Below are 25,336 nucleotides of genomic sequence, written 5' to 3'. Positions count from 1 at the left end.
ACAAAAAAATAAGATCATGCAATTATGAAAACATGCTGAAAAAATTCTGGCAAACTACAACATTCATTTATTCTAATGTGTTAAAAATATAGGCAAATAAAGACATTTTCCAATGTGATAAAATGGCATTTTAATTATGTTTTTGTTGCTTTTTATACTTTTATAGGAAACTCTCTAAATTTTAGCATAGATGATGATGTATCTATACATTAATCAGCACAGAAAATGGACATTTGAGTGACTATACTTCTGGCCTATGTAAAATAGGGAGACCAAGTTTCCAAATTTTTTATATACACAGATGTGTGTGTGTGTGTGTGTGTGTGTGTGTGTATGTACACACATATATGCACACACACACACACACACACACACATATATATATATAGACACAGATACATATGTATAAACATGCATATATATATATATATATATATATATATCTCAGTAACTTGAATTATTCACAATGGGCACAGACTGAAACTTCCCAAATAAGTTTACAGGTAGAGCAAAGATGTTACTATGCCTTTATTTAGCAAGTAAATAAGATAAGATAAGAATCAAGTATTAAAGAGAGGAGGAAAAAAGTATTCCTTGTGGGTCACATGAAGATTTACTTAGAAAATTTCATGTATTTTTTTTCTTTAGTTTTTGCAAGGCAATGGGGTTAAGTGGCTTGCTGGGTAATTAAATGTCTGAGGCCAGATTTGAACTCCAGGGCCAGTGCTCTATCCACTGTGCTACCTAGCTGCCCTGAAAATTTCATGTATTAAAAAAAATTGTGATAGTAATAGTTTCTTCAAATTAACAGACAACATAAATCCTCAATATAATAACATTTCTTTACAGCATCAAAAAGAGTAGAAAATGATTTTTAAAATGCATTAAGCATAACTTCAAAATTCATAAGATATATTGGAAGTTAATCTACCAAGACACACTTAGGATATTAGGATATATTTTCTGTTTGTGTGTGTGTGTGTATGTGTGTGTGTGTGTGTGTGTGTGCGTGTGTGCACGTGCGCGTGTGTGTGTGTGTTTAAAGTTCACTTTATAGAAATAAAAGAAAGCAAAATATTTGGACAGATATTCAATATCCATATTTGAGCGACATCAATTAAATGAAATAATTTTATTATTTGAATTAATCTATAGATTTGGAATTATATGCAATGACCAAGAAAATACTTCATAGAATAGACAAAATAGTAACAAAGTTTATTTGTAGGAACTAAAATTCTAGAATATCAAAGGAAATGGAGAAAAGTAGGAATGAAGAAATGATCTCATTATCAGATAAAATTATAATAATAAAAATATTTGGTAAAAAATAAAAATTTATTATTAGAGTGCTCACATAGAAATAATTAGAAAGAATTCATCTCAAAATTCCATTCTTTCACTACCTGAGAATTTACTCTATTTGTGAAAGAACGAATTCTTTGACAAATAGTATCCTGAAAACAGGAGAGTAATTAGGCAGAAATTAGTTTTACAGTAATACTTTATAACAGATGCAATGATATGCATAAATAGATACCAATTTGAATACAAAAGATCAACCATAAAAATGGGAAGAGGACATGATCAAATGCCTTTCACAACTATGGCAAAGGAAAGAAGTTTAAACTAAATAATGGATAAGGGAGATTTTAAAGGAAAGAAAAAAACCAGATAATTTCCATTACTTGGAATTAACAATTTTTCATGAGCAACATCTATGCCACTGGTCACAAAGAGGATTCTGTCCATTTGGGGGGGGGGGTTTATTCATTAAATTTCTTTTCTCATTGTCTGATAGCTAAGATAAATGGGAAATTAATACAAATATAAAAGACCAGGAGTCATTTCCCTGTGATCAAAGGATTAAACAAATGTTCTCCAGAGTGGGAAACTATTAACAGAAATGAAAGAATTATTCAAATCATTAATAATAAAGGAAATGAAATTCAAAACAACTCAGAGGTTTCAAATCACACCCAGTGAAACATATCAAAAGATGAAAATACTCAAATCTAGAGAGGCTGTATGTAGTTAGGCACACTGAAATAACATTGGTGTCCTAATGTATTTGTCATATCATTTTGAAAAACAATTTGCAATTATGCTAAAAATAATTAAAATGTCCATGTCTTTTCTTAACAGGTTTTATTTTGAGGAATATTCTTCAATGTTGTAGAAGATAGAAGGGTCATCATTAAAATATCCAGAAGAGCAGTTATTGTAGCAAGGAATCGTAAACAAAGTTAGCTAACCAAAAGTGAATAAATTTTTGAAAGCATTTCTTAAACAATTTCTAAATGCTAAATAATGGTAATAACAAATACCAAAATGATACTGTCCCTGCCCTAAAGAAGTTTATATTGCATTGGGAGAGACAACACATTTAGGGCAATGGTTGCCAGGGAAAGGAAAAATGGTCTGGGGATTTTGATTGGATCCACATAGCAGTTTATTACCATATCCTTTCCAATACCAGAGATAGTAATAATTGGATTACTATTTGTAGATCAAGAAATGGAAAGTAAGAGCTTGTATTGACAGGACAGATGATAAGATACTTATCAATTTGGGCATTGATTGTGGAATACAAATCTTAAGGAATAATACTGTACCACAAGAAATAGTGAATAGGACACATCCAGGAAAGAATGTGAAGGTTTATGTAAAAACAAGTGAAGTAATAGAAGTCAATCAGAAAAATGAAATATACAATAATTAGACAATGTAAATAACAACAGTCAATTTGAATCATGTGTGATTGTAACAAAAGAAACGGGTCCTGAAAAATAGCTCTTTTGGATTGGAGAGCAAGAAGGAAGTGAGAAGATATAAATGTGGCAGAGAAATTGTTTTGGTGAAAGGCATAGAAATAAAGTGATGGTAAAACAATAATTGCATGACTAATCATTCTGCACTATTTATTTACTGAGTCTATGATAAAAGTAAGCACAGCATGAAATATTTAAGCATATTTGTCTGCCTCAGGCTAAAGTTGAGAAAAGAATCATGCCATTGTCATGTGACTAGATATCATTGAAATACACCAAATTTGATGTTTTTCCTGTGAGTGGACACTCAAAGGAAATTTTAATCAGACCCACAAATTCATATACCCCTGGAAATGAACCATTCTTTAAGGAGAGAGATGGAGTCAGTTAAGGTCCTCATGATACAGACTCTTTTTTAGCAGCATGCTCTCTGAAAAATTCTGAAACATCTCTCATAGCTCTGGTCTCCAAATATTGTCTATCTTTATGATGCATTTGTATTATAGAATAAAGCTATATTGACAGGTCTATTAGATATATACACTCATCATTGAGTTTTAAAGTACACAAAATACTCAGTAAACAAGTCTGCAAGAGAAGTGACATTCTGTAATTACCTCTTCCTATCAAAAGAAAAACAATTCACAGAAATTTAATTAATACAGCAAGAGTCTATTTCCTATCTTAATTCTATCTTAATTGCAAAAGCAGATCAATTAGAATCAACAGGAAATAGTGCAGCCCCTATGCAGTTTTAAGTTTCATGTAACAATTCCTTAGTCAGTAGGATCAATATATAGAAGTGCTTAATAGATGTTGAATTGAATTTAATTATGAACATACCTTCTGAAGTTGCATATACTACCTTCACCATCAGTGCCCCAATGAAGCAACCAAATCCATTAAATAGAGTCAAGAAATTCATGGAAATTCCTCTGACTCTACTTGGTATGAGCTTATATGATATTGTGGAACCTTAGAAAAGCAAGAGAAAGGAAGAGTTCAGGGAAAAATATACCCCAAAACAATTATAAAAATTGCCTAAATCCTGTTGAATTAAATCCCAGATCATTATGGGGGAGATCGGTGTGAGAATGAGTCATAGTTTATGTGAAGTTTGCTACTCAGGAGTAATTCTTTTGACTATTATTTATCAATGACTGCAAGAGTTAAAATTAAGCAAAACATAATTTTGTTAGACTATAAGAAATGGATTAGTTAATAAAAATATTGCAGTATTCAGAGATCTCCCTACAATTTGTTAGAAAGGTAATTTTTGATATATTTCTACAATGAGTAGGCAACCTTTTGTGCCCTATTCTAGCACATTGATCCTGGGATTCTCTTAACATTAATTTAAATGCAGAAATATAATCTTTCTTATAAAATTCTACAAATATTTATTGAGTCTCTACTACATATAAAGCATTGTGTCAGACACTTGGTTGTTGCTGCTGTTTTTAATTTGTAGAGTTGACCATTCATCTAGAGTTAATACAGAGCAATAGAGACACAATGAATCTTTGGAATGATTCCTTTCTCTCAACATTATTAAAATAACTGTGTGTCTCAGTCTCACAGGATCTAAGGAGGAAAATTAAAACAAGAGTGAAATATTTCACTTTTCTGGCCCTTTCTTCTGGAAAGGAGTGCTTTTACTCACTTCTTCCCTCCTGTTGGCCTCATGCTTGTGACCTTTCCTTCTTCAACAATAGGTGAAGCAGATTTGAAGTCAAGGAGAACAGAATTCAAATCCGTTCTATGTGTATATCTTCACATACATATATAAATGCAGAGTAGGTGTGAGAGGTGTGGGACTAAAATTTGGGGAAGGCAAGCAAATTGGGAGCAGGTTGCAATTGATATATGAAAATGATTATCAATTAAACCTTCACTTTTTTATCTTTTAACAGAAGGTAAGCTACTTGAGGGCAGGGACTTTTTTATAGTTTGTCTGTGTATCTCTAGCACCTACGAGGACTTAATAAATGCTTGTGAATTGATTGATTGTTGGCAATTATAATGATTTCCCTTCACCTTTCCCAGTATAGGTCTTGAAAGTTATATTTCATGATTTCATATCAATTACATTTCTACCCTGACTTTTTACTTCCAAGTCTATCTCTCAACACACAAATGTCCTGATGCCTCATTCTGTTTTAGTCTAACATTTTTGCTCTATTGTTTATGTGTCCTGAATATATATGTCTGCAATGTGTCTGCCTTCAATTATCAAGTTCCAAAAAACACATAGTATATCTCCAAATATAGAATCCAAGGGATTCTTTTTGTAAAGTACTTAGCATAGCATAAAAGTAATCAGGTACTTAATAATTTATTGCATAGTTGTTTTTTTCAGTTATGTATGACTCTTTGTGATTCTATTTGGGTTTTTCTTGATAAAGATACTGAAGTGATTTTCCATTTCCTTTTTCTGCTTTTTCTATAAATGAAGAAACTGAGGCAAACATGTTTAAGTGACTTGCCCAGAGTCTTTCAACTAGTGACATGACAGAGACAAGATATAAACTCAGCAAGATGAATCTTCCTGACTTCAGGCTCAACATGCTATCCACCTTACTGCTCTCACTTGAAAATATTATGATGAGTGATGATGGAACATCACATGAGAAAATACTTTGAACTTTTTTTAGAAAAGACATTATCCAAATCCAAGGCTATCTTATGTAGTAGCATTTGGCAGAAATCCTGAGTCTAACTTTAAGAGTAATGTAAAGAAGATATTCATAAGACAAACCAGAAGAGGCTAAAGAAGTTTTTGAGAAAAATAATTGTTAAAAGAAAGGGAAAAAAAACTTTTCTTGTAGACTTTGCTATCTATAAATTTAGAAATGCAAATAATTGTCTAAATAGTCCTATTTCTTTCATTGTGGGGAAGTAGAATTTTCAGTCCATTATTAACCTGTTAATTATTAATTGACACTTTTATCTTGGTGGAATTTCTAGTACAATGTAATTTATTAACACATTTTGCTAGTTCTTTGCTTCATGATCCCTCTTTTGTGTCACTTTAGAAGTGTTGAAAGTGACTACTTCCCTTTTATAGCACTTACACTTTTTAAGACCAAGAATTTTGACCCTTTCCATTTCTCTTCCTTCATACTCCATTCTTCAAACTATAAGTGAATATTATTTTTAGGTCCAAAGGTATTTTATCTCAGCTTCTGATTTTTTGGCCTGAAGTAAACCAACCACTATTAAAAAGTTCTTTTAGTTCACTACTAAATTACACATAACTACCCATAAGCATTAAGGACATATCTGAATTCTAGTCCACCTACCACTAAACTGCTAAAATGTCTCTACAGGTGGTGGGTGACTACTAACACAGATGTTTAATCAAAACATAATCAGAGTAAACTAAATATATTGTAACAATAATCTTTTTGAAGTACCTTGGAAAGTTCATTAACTTTTTTTTTAGCAAGGCAAATGGGGTTAAGTGGCTTGCCCAAGGCCACACAGCTAGGTAATTATTAAGTGTCTGAGACCGGATTTGAACCCAGGTACTCCTGACTCCAAGGCCAGTGCTTTATCCACTACGCCACCTAGCTGCCTCAGTTCATCAACTTTTGCAGAGAGATGAAAGTCTTTCCCTGTCCAAAATTCAGGACCAATGCAAAGACCTAATTAGCTGCTGATAGATATGCATAATAAAGATAGGAAGAATGTCTAAGTGGATGGAGAATATTGACTTTGCTTCTTTACTTACCTTTGATTCTGGTGCAAATTCATTTTAATAATAGAACAGAGAGTATTTTGAGAGCATTTTGCCCTAAATTAGATAATTCTTCAATAGAGTGATATGATTTCCAATGAAGACATAAAAAGAGGTATCTAGTATTGGCTTGGGTACACTCTAGCTGATTTTTGTTAGTTGAGTGTAGTGGTGATAATTAAAGAGTTGTGAATCTGTCTTCATCAAGGAGAAGTCCTACATACTCTATTCTTGTCTACTTAAACAGAGATGACTCAGGTCACTTTGAAGAGAAGATATACCAGGATTCAACACTGCAGACACTGTGAGTCAGTAGAGGGATTTGCCAAAGGCAGAGGCCAAAGACCATGAAAGCAACATGTCCACAGAGACAAGCTACATAGCATTCAACAAAGCAATAGAAATCAGCAGAACACTGTGCCCAGAAGAAGTTCACCTCCAGAGAAGAGATGAATATATGAACATAAAAAACCTTGATATTCTTGCTTTGTCAAAAGAAGGAAACTTTGCCATACACATTCACATTCACATACATATGGGTTCCTAATCTATGATCCCAACAGATGATGACTTTTCAATTAGGGTGAGCTTATTTATGGGAAAATGTACTCCACATTTATGCATGAAATGTAATATTATGAATCATCTTAATATATTATTTCATTAATTGCTATTTCCTTCAACCAACTGTGTCCTCTTAGTGACTAAAGAAAAAGTAAGAACCTATAAGGTTTGAATTTTCACTTTGAGTGGAGTAGACTCTAGGAGTACCTTCAACCTGAAGTTGAAAGTCCCACATAATAGAGAGGTATCTTCTATGTTGTTCTTAATAAATATTACAAGTTGTTCCTAACTCCCATATCCATTTTAATACTCTAGTTGGCCACTGATGACTTCTGAATATTTGAGTAAGATTGAGGGCATTAGAAGAGATGGTCTCTTATTCATGTAATCATATCATAGGAATAATCTCCAGTGAGCCATAGCCTGAGGAAGTGGTCTTCTAACATAGATATAGGACAGGACCCTCTTGATTTATTACAATGGACACTAAGAAGGGAGATGGTTCACTGTTCAATTTATCAAGAATCAGATTCTGTATCAAATGTGTTGGCTGTTTTCAACATGGGAAGGCATCATATTTCCTTGCAGTATCCAATATGAATAGACATTGCATATCCTCTAATGAGGTGTTGAGGACAGTCACAATACTCAACTTATTTTACCAGAAATTGGAGCATTTCTGGAGTTTTGACCCTTTATATTCCTTTCTGCCATTTTCTTGCCTTATTGCTATAAAAGGAGAAGGAATTTGAGGATTCTGAAGCTCTTTCTTGTTTTACTCTTACCTGTTAGCTAGAAGAAGAATAAAAATCTGGTGGTTCTGCTCCTATCATTGCTTCCTGGATTGTGGGTAGAGGAACTCAACCATATATTTTCTCTATTCATACTTAATGAGAATGGAGAAGAGAATTGTGTTCACGGTCCATTACAAATTAATGTTATCTAACCTAAAATTGATTACCAGTGTGACAAGAAAGTTACCTTACCACTGACAACCAAAACTTTTATTTTTCCTTGTTTGACTGTCTACCCCAATCTCTTTATGAACTGATCTAAACCATTTTTTCTCTCAAGTCTCATCTTCTCCACCTCTCCCTTTCTCTCCTTTATTAAGAAAATCCAGTTTATCTATTCTTACTTTTCTTCTCTATATGGGGAAGAGGTGACCCTTTTAATTGTTAAAGCAAACCCCTATTCCTGGACCCTGGCTCTATTCTTTTTTGCCATCTTCAAGAACATAGTTTTTCTCTCTCACACTTTCACTTTCCAATCTTTTGACTCCCACCATTTATTGTCTCTTTTCTTGTTTTCTAAATTTATTTAAGACAATGGAATTAAATGACTTGCTCAAGACAATTATTAAGTGTCTGATGCTGAATTTGAACTCAGGTCCTCCTGACTCCAGGGCCAGTGTTGTATCCATGGCATCACCTATCTGCCCCTGTTGTCTCTTTTCATCATGCTATAAACAGGATAAGACTTTCCCTACTTGAAAAATACCATTTTGCTGTCCCATTTTCTTAAACCATTACTATACATTTTTCTTCCCTTTCCCTTTCAAATTTTTAATTGTAGTAGTAGTAGTAGTGGTAGTAGTGATAGTAATGGTAGTAAATGTAGTAGTAACAGTAGTAGTAGTAGCAGTAGTAGCAGCTGCAGCAGCAGTAGGAATAGTAATAAAAAGTATGAGTAGTAGTAATAACAGCAACTTGCACAGGGTTACATAGTTTGTGTCTAACATGGAATAAGAACTCAGCTCTCACTGTCCCTGTGACTGACCCTATAACTGCTATACAGCTTTTAGTTAGTTCACATCCTCTGACTTCATTTTCTTACCAGTTTCAGAGCCCCTTGTAATATTGCTTCTAATTCCATCACTAGAATGAAAGTTCTACAAAGCAGCCAATTTTTTGCTCATAACTTTAATAGCTTTTTATCAGTGCTCAATCACTTTGGCCTGTTTACATTTTTTGATAAAACCTTTTCTCCTTGACACTTCCCCTCCCCCTGCTCCTTTTCTGTAGCATGATTCTTTGCAGATTCTCCTCCTTTTCATTTGCTCTTTCTTATTCTTCCTTGCTGGCTCATCAGCTACCTGCTGTTCTCTTAGCATGGATATTCTCCTGAACTATATTTTCTTATTCTTATTTTTAATCTACTCTTTCCTTTGGTGATATCATATACTTCCATGATTTCAAACATCATAGCTTAAAAATGATTCCAAAATCCATATATCCAGTCCTAATCCCTTCTGAACTTTATTCCTGCATTGTCTATCATGCATTGGATAGTTCTTGTTTGTCTTCTAGACATCTCAATCTTATGTCTGAAATCAATTTATTATTTCTTCTTTCCCCTAAAGCTTCCCCTTCTCTAATCATTTTTACTGATTATAAAATAAATAAAAAAACTCTTTAGGCTGGCATTTGAGGCCTTTATCATCTGGTTCCCACTAACATGTTCAGCCTCATTCTGTCTTACCACCCCTCACAAATTCTACATTACTTGAATTCAAACATGTAATCCACTGTCTTCATACACTGGCCATTCTCATGCTTTGTGGGGACTCCCTTTTAATCTCTACCTCTTGCATTTTTTATCTTTCTTCAACAGCTATCTCAGTTGCCACTTCCGCTATGAATAACTGTTTATAAGAAAGGAATATAAGTTGTAAAAAAAAGGGGGATTTTTTTACATAATATCCAGTTATGTTGTAAACTAATGCCACTGAATTTTTTATTCAACAAATTGTTTTGGTTTTATATAAATTTAGTCAAACTATAGGATTTTCTATTTCATAGAAATATTTCCTTCCTTCCTTCCTTCCTTCCTTCCTTCCTTCCTTCCTTCTTCCTTCTTCCTTCTTCCTTCTTCCTTCTTTCCTATGTGTGTGTAACCATATTAATGTCGAACTTAGTATGCAAACCCAATAGACTCATCAACTTATTCCAGTGTAGTTCAGAGCCCCCATGCTCAAGAGTTCTGTTGACTTCGGTCTGACTTTTGCAAAAATGAAAGAGCATTCAAACTCTAAAGATACCCTAGATCTTTAATTGAGGTAAATGTTGAATTTTATACCTACTTTCTGAGATGTTATTGATTCCATTCAAGAGTTCAAGTTTTGTTAGTAACACTAATTTTCTTTTTTTTTTTTTTTACATTTCACTTTGAGTAGATGCCATTAAAGCACCTTATTACTTGACGTCTCATAGGCTTGCTTGTGAGCAAACCAGAAAGAGATAATAATCCTTAAAGACAGATTGCCTCCTTCCAAATATTTTTGTTTTCTTCCTTTTGAATATCTGGCCTAATGATTAATATTTTGTTTCAGTTAGTATGGCTTCCACTCCACACAGTTCTGATAGCATCAATTATTGTTTTACATGTGACAAAGTGATAAAAATAAATTAAACACTTTTAAATGCAGATGATCCAGAGGTTTACTCAAAATTATGGAAAACAGCCAGGGGGTAAAAAGGCAACTATTTTAATTGTTCTTACAAGGCTGATGTTATTTTTCATGAAATAGTTACAAAAGGTCATACAACTGGTTGATGCTTCTACTTACAAGCAGGATTTACTAGAGCTTCAGCCACACCAAGTAAAATGTACTGAGGGGTCAACTGGAGACAAGACATAGCAGAAACTGGAAGGATTTTGCCAGAAAGTATCTGCTCCATCAGAGGAAAGTTTTTTCTATGGATCTCAAAGAAGCCAGCTCCCATCACAGAAAAGGCAGCAGAAAGGTTACCAGCAACTGAAGGAAACAAATAAAAAGGGTAAAAATACAAATTCATGGAAAAAAAGATTGTACTAAGCAGCAATAATGATTCTTGCAACAAAAATGCTTCAAATCCCTAACATCTAGAGAAAAAAATGTATTAAAATGGCTAGGAGGTTTATTGCATGCCTTAAAGAAGACCATGACAATGTAGGAGTTTGGTAAAGATAACCTAAAGAGGAAAATGACAAATGGTAGAGGAGTTGTGAGAAACAGACCCACTGATGTACTGTTATTGGAGTTATAGATTGTTAGAGCAATTCTGGAAAATGACACTAAATTGTGCATGCCATTTGATCTTGTGATACCTCTACATGACATATACCCCCTAAAAGACAAAAAAATGAATAAGGTCAATCAATAATAACATATTTATTAGCAACTCTTTTATTTTTAAGTTTTACAAGGCAATGGGGTTAAGAGGCTTACCCAGCTAGGTAATTATTAAGTGTCTGAGGCCAGATTTGAACTTGGATCCTCCTGACTCCAGGGTCAGTGCTCTATCCACTGTGCCATCTAGCTGCCCCCCCAGAAACTCTTTTTTATTGAAGAACTGGAAAATAAGAAGGTGTTCATTGACTAAGTAATACTAAACAAATCATGTTATATGAATGTAATGGAATATTTTTGTGCTCTAAGAAATGATGAAATGAATGGGTTCAGAGAAAACTGGGAAGCATTTTTATGAACTCAGAGTAAAATGAGTCAAACAACATTAAAAGTCTTAAGAGGACTGATCAATGCAATGACCAAGCATGATCTGATAGGAATGATGATGAGCACTGCTACCTACATATATTATCAACCCACTCAATATGCAGAATGAAAAAGATTTTTGGACATGGGTAATGTAAAAATTTGTTTTTCTTGAATGCATGCTTGTTTCAATAGTTTTCATTTTTTTAAAGAGGAAGATGGAAGGTGGAGGTAGAAGGGAAAGAAAAGGAATACCTGAAAATTGAAAAAAAATTCAAATAAAAATGAGGCAGCTTAATTTTTTTTAAAAAAAAGTGAGTTATCTCAAAAAACTTAATTTTTTAGAAAATAAATTCTGAATGAAAAACTATTAGTTTTTAGTCTGATGTATGCATGGATACACACACACACATTCATATAAACCTCCTGCTATTCAAATTGTAAAATGACTATGAAATCTAATTTTTGAGATTTATAATAAAAATTCACATCCATATAAGAAGTTAGAGTTATAAGGGATATGTTTTGTGTTTTATTCCATTTGTCATAATAACCCTGTAACTGAAGAAATACAGATAGTATTATCTCCATTTTACAAACATATCTATATGTTTGAAATCTATGAAACATATAGATTGTGCTTGTCCAAATTCAAATAGATAAGCTACCCGATCTGTAACTAGGAATTCTGGTAGGAGACAAATTCATTTGAATAGGTTGATGTGATCCATGGGACTTCTTCCATTTTATAGTTGGCCTTACTCTTTCTCCAGATTGAACATGGCACAGAGACTTACATCTTTTTCCTTAGACCTGACTAATTCCTGCCCTTTGAGGATTCAGAGTCCTTTTGTTCTCAATGAAAATTCCTATGCCTATGCATCCTTTTTTACCTCTCCTGAGAAGTTCTCCCTTTATTCCTTCCTTTATTCCATTGGAAGATTTAGAGCTCTCAGCCATCACTGGAAGGCTTATTTCTTACTCTCCTGAGTAATCCTACATCTTTATCTAGGAGGTCAAGACCTCTGACGTATCAGGAAGAACATCCACTCTTTTGAGTAACCCCTATCTTGAGAGAGAAAAGGACTCCTATACAATTGGAAATATTCTTTGCCATCTTTAGAAACACTTGACCCTTGTCATGAGGGTACCTGGAGTTCTAAATTCCTCCTTCTCCCTGGGGAGATTATGGTTGAGAAAAATCTAAATATTGATAAAATCTCTGTTTTTTTCCCTCTCTCTTGTCTGTATTTGCCTCTAAGGATTGTATTTAGTTGGAAGGAGTATGAGAATTTTACTGGATTCATTCAACACTTGATCCTTATCCTTGGACTGAACGACTGAGAACTTGGAGTCTAATTCTTCTTCTCCTTCCTTGGATAGAAAACTACTACTCATAAAGTCTGTGCTTAAGTTTATTTCTTTAGTTTGTGTAAACTCCAGTGACCCCATCCTTATAATGGTTCTGGGGACTATAGTTCTTTGACCTCAAATGTAATTTTCTTTTCCTTCCTTTGAATTAATTTATGATTGATTTCATTATTTTGCAATATTCTATAGAAATTATAAAATTTGTAACACTCCTCTTCCAAGATTTCTCCATGTCATGGTATTGTTATTATACACATAATGCTTGAAGAGAGCTAATGTTATTATTACACAGAATAAGGGAAAGAAAATTTTGAAGTTAATAAAACATATCTTATTTCTATCTTAAATTAGGTCCCTAAATTATCAGAGCTCTTTTGCTAAAACTTGAAAACTTAGAGACTGTCCATAAATTTTCTTTTTTTTAGTTTTTGCAAGGCAATGGGGTTAAGTGGCTTGCCTATGGCCACATGGCTAGGTAATTATTAAGTGTCTGAGGTCGAATTTGAACTCAGGTCTTTCTGACTCCAGGGTCAGTGTTCTATCCACTGCGCAACCTAGCCACCTCAACTGTCCATAATTTTATAGTACACTCTAATTCTCCATCTCTCTGTTTTTATGTCTCTTTTATTACATTTGGACATCAAGGTAGTAAGGTTGACTAGAGTATCTTGGTATGAGCTATACTGCTTTTTTTTCCTTGTATCTGTCAAGCAGACAAAGGACTTAGATAGTAAAGAACAACAACTCTTTAAAAGCAATTTACCTCTTTACCTACCCCGGGAACTAGAGTAAAGCATGATCAGAAGAACCTGTTTTTCAATTTTTGTCTATTAAAGAATTTCTGGCACAAGGTTTATATAAGCTTAAAATGGAGGACTATGTTCACCTTTGGGAGAGGGTAGAGTTCAAAAAAAGAAGCAAATAATGTACCAAGTGTTTTGAATTACTGGTTCAAAATTAACCAAATAAACTCTTGTGGATGCTGATTTTTTTCCCCTGTGAAGAGGAGTAGAGGTATGGGGAAACATTTGGATCTCTTTAGAAGAAATATCTCTGCTTCTGCACAGCTGAAAACTGGGGGGAGGGGGGAACCATAAAGATAGTGACTCTATTCAAAATAATGGATGACAATGAGGCACATTGAAATGGTGTTCTTAATCAAGAGCAAGTTTGCATAAACAAGATAATTTAGAAACAAGAAGAGAGATTAATAACAAAGAATGTAAATATATTCCTAGATTTAGGAGAGAGAGAGAGAGAGAGAGAGAGAGAGAGAGAGAGAGAGAGAGAGAGAGAGAGAGAGAGAGAGAGAGAGAGAAGCAACTGAGTAAAAAATGAGCCATCTGAAAAAGGTAAATCTGTGCCACTCATCTGAAATATTTCTTAAGTGGAAGTGACATCCCCATTCAAACTTGCATAACTTGCAATGCTTTGCTTTAATTTTTTATTTAAGTGACAGGTTGATTTCCAACCATTAATAGAACTTAGGGACTTTCTTATTCTTTATTGTATGTTAAATAATAGTATTGATAAGGTTGAGCTTTTCTTTCTCTATAAACTTATTGGAGTTCTTCCAGTATTTTCCATCACAAAAAAATGCTACTATTACTTTTAGATGTATCGCTAATAATCTAAATAATTCTTTTATATTTCAAAGAAGAGCACCACTGATTTTTAGTATTTAACATACATTAACCCTCTATTTTGCCAAAGTATTTTTCTGTATTCATTATACAATCATGAGATAATGTTTTCTTTTTATGTTATTATTCTATCTTCTTTTTTTTTGCAAAGCAATGGAGTTAAGTGATCTGCCCAAGTTCATTCAGCTAGGTAATTATTAAATTTCTGAGATTGGATTTGAACTCAGGTCCTCCTGACTCCAGGCCTGGAGTTGTATCCACAATGCCATCTATCTGCCCCCATGTTATTATTCTAAATTTTTATTATATTGACTTTAAATCCCAAGTACACATTTGTTTTAGTCATTGTTAAATTTTTTGATATATTACATTATTGTTCTCTGCTACTTCTGTGAGTTAAAACTGGAGCTGATCTTTGAATTCACTTATCTCACTTTACAAATGATAAAATTGAGACCCATAGAAGTTAACTGTCTTCTGTAGGAGTACACAACTGGCAAGTAGCAGATTTGAACTCAGACCACTTGACCTGACCTAAATCTATTTCTCTTTCCATTGCAGAACAGTATTTAAAACTTAATGAATAGAGTTTATATGCTTTGGAGTCCTTGAGATAAAGGCTCATTCCCTACTCAGGCAACATACTAGGTTTATCAACACTGAAAAATTACTTAACCTATTGGTGTCCCAATCAATCCTTTAAAACTATGAATTACAGAATAGTGGCGAATGTGCTTTAATGGAGTGAGTTTTGGTAAAAGAAATTTTCTATGCCACAGAAGTAACAGATCTAGAAAAAACTAAAGGGAAAGATTTACTTATGCAATTGGCTTACATTTTTTTCTTTTTATACACTGATTCTTACCTATATTGGGAATCAGTAATACACTTGCTTCACAAAAGGGATTTTTTCTATATCATTGAGTACAATTATTAAAATCATTGGTATTGATTTCTTTACTAAGCCTTGTTCCAGTGATTTATAATTGCTTAAAATCAAACTTGGTTTCTCAGAAACTATTCTAATAAAGATATAAATGAAATTCTACTGAAGTTTTTTTCACCTTTTCTTCTAGAAAAGGAATGAAAAATTAGAGCCAGACTCCTAGAGCTTATATTTCCATTTGATTCTGACCTGAAAAAAAAACAAAAACAAGAATTACTGACTGCTTTCTGAAATCAACTGAGCTAAATATAGGGAGACTAGGTTTGACTCTTTAGTCATAGCCAAGTCTATGAATTATCAGATAAATCTAAGAATCAAAAAGTAAAAAAAAAAGTGCCGCAAAGCTCTGATTACCTGTCTTCCTGACTTTTTCAGCCTGTGTCTATCTCAATTCCTTGTCCTAGACAAACATTTCACTTACTCTTGGAGATTTCTGAGATCTTGGATTTGAACTAGAAGAAAAACTAAACTAAGAACGAAAGATTATGGTCCTAGAGTCAAAGATATTGCTGACTTTATTTTGTTTTCTAAGCCTCTTAGACTCTGTGTTATATTATAACATCTTGCTATTTAGTGAATTTACGACAAAGTGAATATAGAGAAAAATATGTAGGAAAAAGAGACATAGATTTAAAGAAGCCCCATGCTTATATATCATTTATATTTCCTCTTAGAAAAGAACTGGAAGGTCTTAGAGATAGAAAGTATCAAATAAAATCCAGAAAATTAAATGTATTATATTTTAGTAGATAGAATATTGATTATAAGTTGTGGATAAGTATTCTTAAATCAACTTACATGTATGTGTATAATTAAATAAAAGACTTGCTAGAAAAAATATTTATACAAAATAAAATTTAAAAATTAAAATGAGGAAAGAATTTGATATGAAATTAAACAATTCAAACCTGACCTACATAAATGACTTACTGATGCAACAAAATGGGAAATGAATGGAATTATATCACTAATTATGACAAATTTGCATAGAAGCTTAACTAATAAAATTCAATTTTTAGAGAGGCCAAAAGAATTTGAAAATCACCTTCAAAAAACACGACCTACTTCCCAATTAAAGTTTTGAGTTAAAATTATTTTTAAAATGTTAGAGGATGATGGAAGGCTATTTGCATCATAACTTCAAAAAACAAAAAGAAAATGTGGAGAATAATAAAATAAGAAGTTTTGGTTATGAACTCTACTGACAAAATAGTGCCAAGAGTGTCGAGGTGAGACTTGAAAATCATTCAATTTTTTAAAAATAGCAAACTTTTCATCATTATGAACAATAAAGCAACCACAAATGAAATCTATTATCATGGTCTCTCATATGTTTTTAAATGATGTGAAAATTTCCCTGAAGAAAATCAAGAAGTTGGACTAGGATCAACTATGAATAGGAGAAATCCGCATCAGAGATGAAACAATTTTGAGGGAATTACAAGATGGAGGGAGAATTGAGATGGATGGCAATATCAAAGGTGTGGAAAATATCCCAGACCTTATCAATCATTGAATATTTATTAAGTGCCTACTATACTTATGTCATTGAGGCAGGTAGACAACTCAACTGAAAGAATGCTGGGTCAGGAAGGCCTGAGTTCAAATCTAACTTTAGATATTTACTAGTTGTATGATCCTGTGCAAGCCATTTAACCTCTGTTTTCCTTAATCCATTGGAAAGGAAAACGGCAAATTAATCCAGTATCTCTTCCCAGAAAACTTATTGAAAAACATTGACATCCTATGGCCCACAGGTTACTAAGGGTTGGACATGACTGAACAACTGAAAAATAACAATAATCTACACCAAATTTGACCAAGTTTAAAGTAAAACAAGATTCAGTAGAGATAATAAGTTTCTCCAGGTGTCTTTCTTTGCATGTAGTATTGTGATGCTTGAAACAAGTCCTAGAATATTACTGAATTTATGAAACTAGAGTCAGGAAAATCTGAATTTGGATTCTGCTTCATATACTTTCTACCCATGTGACTATTAAATTGCTTAACTTGTCTTTCTTTGGCTGTCTAATTCACTACACTATTTCTTGTTCTTCCTAAGTGGCAGGTGACCATTAGAGATTGAATGATTTTACCAGTGTCAATCTATTGATAAAATGTTAGTAAAGATTAATTATTTCATTTTTAGCTAATAAGTAAAAATAACTATAAATCTTAATTTTTCCAGGTTGCCTCATTTGTAAAACAGAAATAATAATAGCACCTACTTCCCAAAGTTGTTGTAAAGATGAAATGAGATAATTGTAAAGCCTTTTGCAAATCCTCAAATTCTGTATAAATGCTAGTCATTGTTATTGGAGCTCTTTCATGATCATGACTTTGATCCAACTATTCACATAGGAAAAAACTGGAGAAGACTACTACTTATATGAATATGCTAGTAGTCTCTAAGTCTCCTGATCTCTTATCTACCAATAATTTAAAAAGTGCCTTTGCCTTTTATGCCTTTATCTATATCATATATAATCTATTTTGTATTCATGTATGTATAGATACATGTATTTTGTATATGTATTACTATACTCACATGCTGTATAACTAAAAACTGACAAACACAAGTTAAAATGATGCAATAAAAATACAATATAAAATAAACTATTTTATTTATCAGTAGTACGAACAATTTTCTGCTTCTACTAAAATCATTATTGATATTTTTTAGAAATATCAATGTGATTAAATGTTTCATTATTTTTAAGAATATTAGTTTAATATTTTGTGATATAGTGATTCAAAGGTTGGGTTTAAGGTTCAGTTTATATTGATATTAGATTTAAATGACTGAAAATGATTCCTCACCAAAATGAATAGATTCAAATGAAAGCCATGAATAGTTGATTGCACTGAATAAAATCATGACACTAATTTTCAGTTCCATCCACCAATTATATTTGTTGTGGTTTTTGAAATTTGACTAGAAATTTCAATTTTCCTTGATGTTAATCAGTTGTTCTTGCAAACTAATAGGAGGTTTTAGTACTTTCATAGTTTCAAAATCCACTGAATCTTAATTTGAAATACTTTTACTTTAAATAAGTTATAAAGTTCTGTTCCCAAGTTTTTAGTAGTTGGCACATAAATTTTTGGCAACAAAAGCTTAATTTTTAAATGTCTTGCTAAATGACTTCATAGTATCTTTAAGCTAATACACTCATGGCAAGATTCCTTATTAATATAGAAGTTGAAAAATCATATTTCAAATTTTTAATATATATATATATATATATTTTGGCTGCCTTATTGTCTGATTTTAATAGTTCTTCATTGTTTTTATCTTGCAATAGGACTAATGAAAAAGCTCAACTAAGGATTAGAGTTGTCAACTCTACAATCTTCTAACTGTTCATCTATGCTCCCATATTGTCATTAACTTCATCATGTGCTTTCTTTGCAGCAATCTTTATAAAGTTTGGTTTAGTTAAAACTGAACAATTAAACTGTAATCTATTTCACTAGATAGAAATAGTTGAAAACAAATTAACAAAAGATGGAGTTTCTGTGTCGTTTGAATGTATAATTTGGTAAACTACTTGTTCATTCTAGGTGACAAGTGACCATTTAGACTGAGTGATGATGCCAGTGTCAATCCATTGATTAAATATTAGAAAAGATCAATTATTTAGTTTTTATATAATAAGTAAATATAACTATATGCTTTAATTTTCCCCTTTATCTTGATGGATCATCTTACATTATATATATATATATATATATATCTTACATTGGGGTCTACTGATGTAAAAGCTGATATTAGTTGAAATAACACCCTGTAGGAGACTTCTGGGGTGGCGTCAAGATGTGGTCTGAAGGTATCATACTCCCAAAGTTTTTCCGTATACAACACTAAATGAAGCCTCTACAGAGAAATTAAAACAACAGATCCCACCAATAAAAGACAAGATTGAAGCAGGTTTTTCATGGTAGACATCGTGGAGGATTGACAGTGAAGGTCTGTCTCTTTTTTTTTGGGGGGGGGGGAAGTAAAATCCAGGTAGGGAGGAGAGCAGTGAAGTCAGTGTGAAACTTTTAGTCACAGTGCAGTCCAGGTCCTGGCAGCTTGACAACAACACTGGTCAACAGGGAGGATCCCAAACCCAAAGAAAATATGAATACTGCTGGGAAAACTAGGGCAAAAGACAGGACTGGGTTGGGAACTAACCAATGCTTAGGCAGAACCTGGACATAAAGGAGGAAACAAACCTCTGTAAAGGCAACATCTAGGCAGCATAGGCAACATTTTAGTCAGTGATAATCCAGGGATCAGATTCCGGATCTAGCATAAAAAACCCCCAAACTTTAGTCTATAAATCACTATACACTAGGAGTAGAACTCAAACCATCAAAATGAGTAAAAAACCCAACAAACAAACAGAAAACAGAGTTAAACAGATATTATGCAGATAAAGATGATAATAGTATCACCTCAGAAGAAGGAAGCAGAGAAAAATTACCTACATGGGAAGTCTCAAAAGAATCTATGAATTGGACTCAAATCCAAAAGCTCATTGAAGAGTTTACAAGAGAATTTAAAAACCAAATAAGAGAGGAAGAAGAAAAATGTGAAAAAAAGAAATGAGAGTCATGTAGGAAAATTATAAAAAATTGACCAAAGAAATCAGCTCCCTTAAAAGTAAAAAATAACCACCTGGAGAAAGATTGTAACTCTTCAAAAAATAAAAAAGTGACCAACTGGAAAAGGAATGCAACTTATCTAAAACTCAAATCCACCAAATGGAGAAGGAATGCCTCAGCAAAAAAGTAAAATTACCTACTGGAAAAAGAAACAAAAGCACATTGAAGAAAATAAAGCCATAAAAATTAAAATTTGGCAAACAGAAAGAAAAGAAACTATAAGACTACAAGATTCCATCAAGCAAAGAAAAAAATGAAGAAAATGAAAAGTACCTTTTAGGAAAACAAACAACCCCAAAAATATACAGGAGAGATCATTTATGAATTGTTGTGATTCCAAAAAGCCTAGATCAAAAAAGAGCCTGGAAAATGACTTTCAGGAAATTATCAGGGAAAACTGTTCAAATCTGTTAGATCAAGAAGACAAAATAGACATTGAAAAAACACATAGAACTCCTCCAGAAAGAAACTTAGGGATAAAAACTCCAAGGACTATGGTAGGCAAATTATGGAATTCTCAAGTAAAGGTGAAAATACTTTAAGCAGTAAAAAAGAAGTAATTTAAATACAAAGGAAACACAATCAGACTTAGACAGGACTTACCAGCTTCAACACTGAAGGACCAAAGGACCTGGAATCAGAGGGTAAAGGACCTTGGATTAACCAATAATTTACTACCCTAAAAAATTCAACATATTCTTCCAGGGGAAAAGATGGATATTCAAAAAAAGAGGACTTTCAAAATTTTCTGATTAAAATGGCCAGAATTGAATAGAGAATTGAAGCTCAAAATACAAAACTCAAGAGATGCATAAAAAAGAAAGAGGGAAAGACCCCCAAATAAATGTTAGTCAAGAACATTAAATTATATACAACTCTACAAGGGAACATATATATAACACTTGTAATGCTTGAGAATTATATTTCTCTTAGGATAGTTAAAGGGTTGAATATAGTTGACAAGATTGGATTTTGAGGACATGGAAAAGGTTGCTTCTTGTATTTTTGTTGAACAGGACCAAGATGACTACTATGTCTGAAATATATAAACCCAGGTGAAAAGTTGGGTGTTTAAGATTATGTGTCTCACATTTCCTTTGACCTTTCTTGCTCATAGAGCTTAGCATTTCTCTGATGAGGGCATCCCATGTTGGGTGGTCCTCAACCAGTGTCTTCCATACCTTACAATCAACTGTAAAATTCTTAAGAGAGACCTTCAGAGTGTCCCAGTACTTAAGAGTACTTAGAGGTTTTATAGTTAATTAAATCAGAGGTAACTTGACTTTACTTGATACTTAGGGGTTTGTAGTACCATAGAGGCAGAGGGTGGGAACCAACTTAGAAGAGTAGGAAATAAGAAATTAGGAAGAGACTTTTTTTTAATCTAAACTTTAGTTAATGAGGGTTCCAGTACCATGGTTGGGAAGCTAAGGGGTTGTGTGGGAGAGAGTATGCTTGGAGGGTGCAATGGTTCATGAAATGATCTGGCTTTGCATAATGCTTTGACTCATAAGGCTTGTGTGTCCATGGTGTATGCTTGAAAATGAGATAAGGTAGAAAGTGATTACAATTTGATGTGGTTCATGAATCTTGAGAAGTGTAATTGTAATGAGACAGAAGAGGGGAAGGCATTTAGTGATTGAGGCAATGCTGCTTATCAGTCAATCAATTAACTTCTGATTGTACTTTGAGTTTAACAAGCAATCAAGCAATCAATTAAAAGGAGTACAGTTTGATTAAAGGCATGTAGGTATAAGACAGGGCTAAAACTATAAAAATATAAAAAGAAGAAGGCTAGGCATTAGTGAACAAATACCACCAGGTAAAGAGGCACAAAGACCAATTTTAGTAGAGGGGAATGAAGGGAGAGTGTGAACACTGAGTAAATCTTATTCAAAAATCTTATTCAATAAGATACATTCTCACTTGGATTTAAAAAATCTATCTTACTCTACAGGGAAGGGGGTAAGGGGAAAAGGGAAGGGGAATAAGGGACTGATAAAAAGGAAAGCAAAGTTATAAATGAAAATAAACTGAAAATTAAAATTGAAAAGAAAAGTTAAAGGGGAAAGGGAACTTTGGTGAGGAGACATAAGAGGAAAGGAAAGAGACAAGTAAGAATGGGGTAAGATAACATGGAGGGAAATACAGAATTAGTAATCTTGACTGTAAATGTGAATGGGATGAACTCTTCCATAAAATGGGAGCCAAAAAGAGATTGGATAAAAAACCAGCATCTTACAATAGGTTGTTTACAAGAAACACATTTGAAGTAGAGAAACACACACAGGATAAAGATAAAAGACTGGAACACAATATTTTAAACTTCAGCTAAAGTAAGAAATCAGGTGTTATGATGCTGATCTCACACAGCACAAAAGAAAAAATAGATCTCATTAAAAGAGATAAGGAAGGGAAGTACATCTTCTTAAAAGATGCCAATCAATGAAGGTATATTATTATAAAACATGTGGAATAGCATCCAAATTCTTTGAGCAGAAGCTGAGTGAATTAAATGGAGACATAGACAGCAAAACTTTAATAATGGGGGGACCTCAAACTTTCTCTCTCAGAGCTAGATAAATCTAAGCACAAAATAAACAAGAATGTGATAAAATCTTAGAAATCTTAAAAAAAATGATAGACCTCTGGAGAAAGTTTAATGGAGATAGAAAATAATATACTGTTTTTTCTCTGCAGTATGTGCACCTTTGCACAAATTGACTATCTACTAGGGTGTTAAAAAATCAAATGCAGAAAGGAAGAAAAAATAAATGCATACTTTTCAAATCAAAATGCAGTAAAATTACATGTAATGAATCACAGAAAGATGAAGCAAAACCTAATTGGAAATTAAATAACAATTTTAAAGAACAAGTGGATCAAGTAACAAATCATAGAAATAACTATTCATTTCATCCAAGAATATGATATCAATGAGATGTCATACCAAAATTTAAAGGATGCAGTCCAAGCAGTTTTTAGGAAAAATTTTATATCTCTAAATGCCTATATGGATAAAATAGAGAAAGAGAAAATCAATGAATTGGGTATACCCTTTAAAAAGTTAGAAAAAGAACAAATTAAAGATCTGAAATTAATTATCAAATAAGAAATTTTGAAAATCAAGGGAGAGATTAATAAAACTGAAAGCAAGAAAATCTTTCATGTAATAAATAAAACTAAGAGTTGGTTTTATGAAGAAAACCAAATAAAATAGATAAAGCTTTGGTAATCAGATTAGATTAAAAAAAAAGAAAGAAGAAAACCAAATTACCAGCATCAAAAATAAAAGGGTGAAGTATAATTTGATGTTATTTTGCCAAACTGTTTTATCAATAAATTTGATAACATATGAGAAATGGATGAATATTAATAAAATACAAACTGTCCAGATTAACAGAAGAGGAAATAAAATACCTAAATAACTCCATTTCAAATAAAGAATTGGAAGAAACTATCAATACATGTTCTAAGAAAAAGTGTCCAGGACCAGATGGATTTTACAAGTGAATTCTACCAAACATTTAAGGAACAATAAGTTCTGAATTCCAAATTCTACATAAATTATTTAAAAATTAGGAGGTGTTCTGCCAAATTCCTTTGATGAAATCAATCTGGTGCTGATACCTAAACCATGAAGAACCAAAACATACAAAGGAAATTATAGACTTATCTCCCTAATGAGCATTGATGCAAAAATCTTAAATAAAATTTTAGCAAAGTGATTACAGTGAGTTATTACTAGGATAATACACATTATCAGGTTGGATTTATATCAGGTAGGTAGAAATGATTCACTATTAGGAAAACTCAACATAATTGAACATATCAATTACAAAACTAACAGAAATCATATGATTATCTCAATAGATGATGAAAAATTCTTTGACAAAATGCAACAAAAACTAAAAAGTATAAGAGTAAATGGGATTTTTCTTAAAGTAATAAGTAGGGGCAGCTAGGTGGTGCAGTGGATAAAGCACCGGCCCTGGAGTCAGGAGTACCTGGGTTCAAATCTGGTCTCAGACACTTAATAATTACCTAGCTGTGTGGCCTTGGGCAAGCCACTTAACCCTGTTTGCCTTGCAAAAAAACCTAAAAAAAAGAAAAAAGTAAAATAATAAGTAGTATCGAACTAAAACCATGAAGAAATATTTTATGTAATGGGGAAAAACTAGGAGTATTTTTAATAAGATCAGGGGTAAAACAAGGAAGCCCATTTTCACAATTACTATTCAATATAATATTAGAAATGCTAACTTTAGCAATAAGAGAAGAAAAAGAAATTTATGGAATCAGAATGGGCAATGAGGAAGCAAAGGTTTCACTCATTGCAGAGGATATGATGGCACATCTAGAATACCCAAGAAAATCATCTAAAAATCTACTTGTAACAGTTAACACCTTCAGCAAAGTTGCAGGATATAAAATAAACTCATATAAATCATCAGCATTTCTATATATGAACAACAAAGTTGAAGAGCAAGAGATAGAAAGAGAAATTCCATTTAAAGCAACTGCAGACAACACTAAATACTTGAGAATCTTCCTCTCAAGACAAACCCAGAAACTATATGAACACAATTACAAAGCACTTCTCACATAAATAGAGTGAGATCTAACCAACTGGATAAATATTAATTGCTTGTGGTTAGAGCGAGATAGCATAATAAAAATGGCAATTCTACCCAAATTAATTTACTTATTCAGTGCAAACTACCAAATAACTTGCTTTACTGAATTAGAAAAAAGCAGCAAAAAATTCATCTGGAACAACAAAAGGTCAAGAATATCAACTGAATTGATGAAAAAATGTAAAGAAAGGTTGCTTAGCTCTACTAGAGCTAAAATTATACTATAAAGCTTCAATCATCAAAGCTGCTTGGTAATGGTGAAGAAATAGATTAATGAATCAGTGGATTAGGATTAGTTCAAAAGAACCAGTAGTAAATGACTGCAGTATGCTTTGACAAACCCAAAGATATTAGCTTCTGGGATAAGAACTCACTATTTGATAAAAATTGTTGGGAACACTGGAAAATACTGTGGCATAGACCCACATCTCATTCCCTATACCAAACTAAGGTCAAAATGGGTATAGGATTTAGACATAAAAAGATACCATAGACCAATTAACAGATCAAGAAAAACTGAATCTATCAGATCTAG

The 25,336-nt window shown here is 32.7% G+C and overlaps 1 protein-coding gene across 1 annotated transcript in view; it reads right to left on the bottom strand.

The window, feature by feature from the left end:
* SLC15A5 (solute carrier family 15 member 5) overlaps positions 1-25,336 on the bottom strand; it is a 146,065-nt gene that overhangs the window by 35,703 nt on the left and 85,026 nt on the right. The window contains exons 6-7 of the mRNA XM_074195312.1: positions 10,643-10,831; positions 3,615-3,746 (exon numbers count right to left, since the gene is read on the bottom strand). Of these exons, the coding sequence (XP_074051413.1) occupies positions 3,615-3,746; positions 10,643-10,831 (321 nt within the window). The remainder of the gene's footprint in view (positions 1-3,614; positions 3,747-10,642; positions 10,832-25,336) is intronic.

The sequence above is a fragment of the Macrotis lagotis genome, chromosome 7, assembly GCF_037893015.1.
Source record: "Macrotis lagotis isolate mMagLag1 chromosome 7, bilby.v1.9.chrom.fasta, whole genome shotgun sequence".
NCBI lineage: Eukaryota > Metazoa > Chordata > Mammalia > Peramelemorphia > Peramelidae > Macrotis > Macrotis lagotis.
Note: the sequence above shows the minus strand (reverse complement) of the source record. Positions and strands in the feature narration are given on the sequence as shown.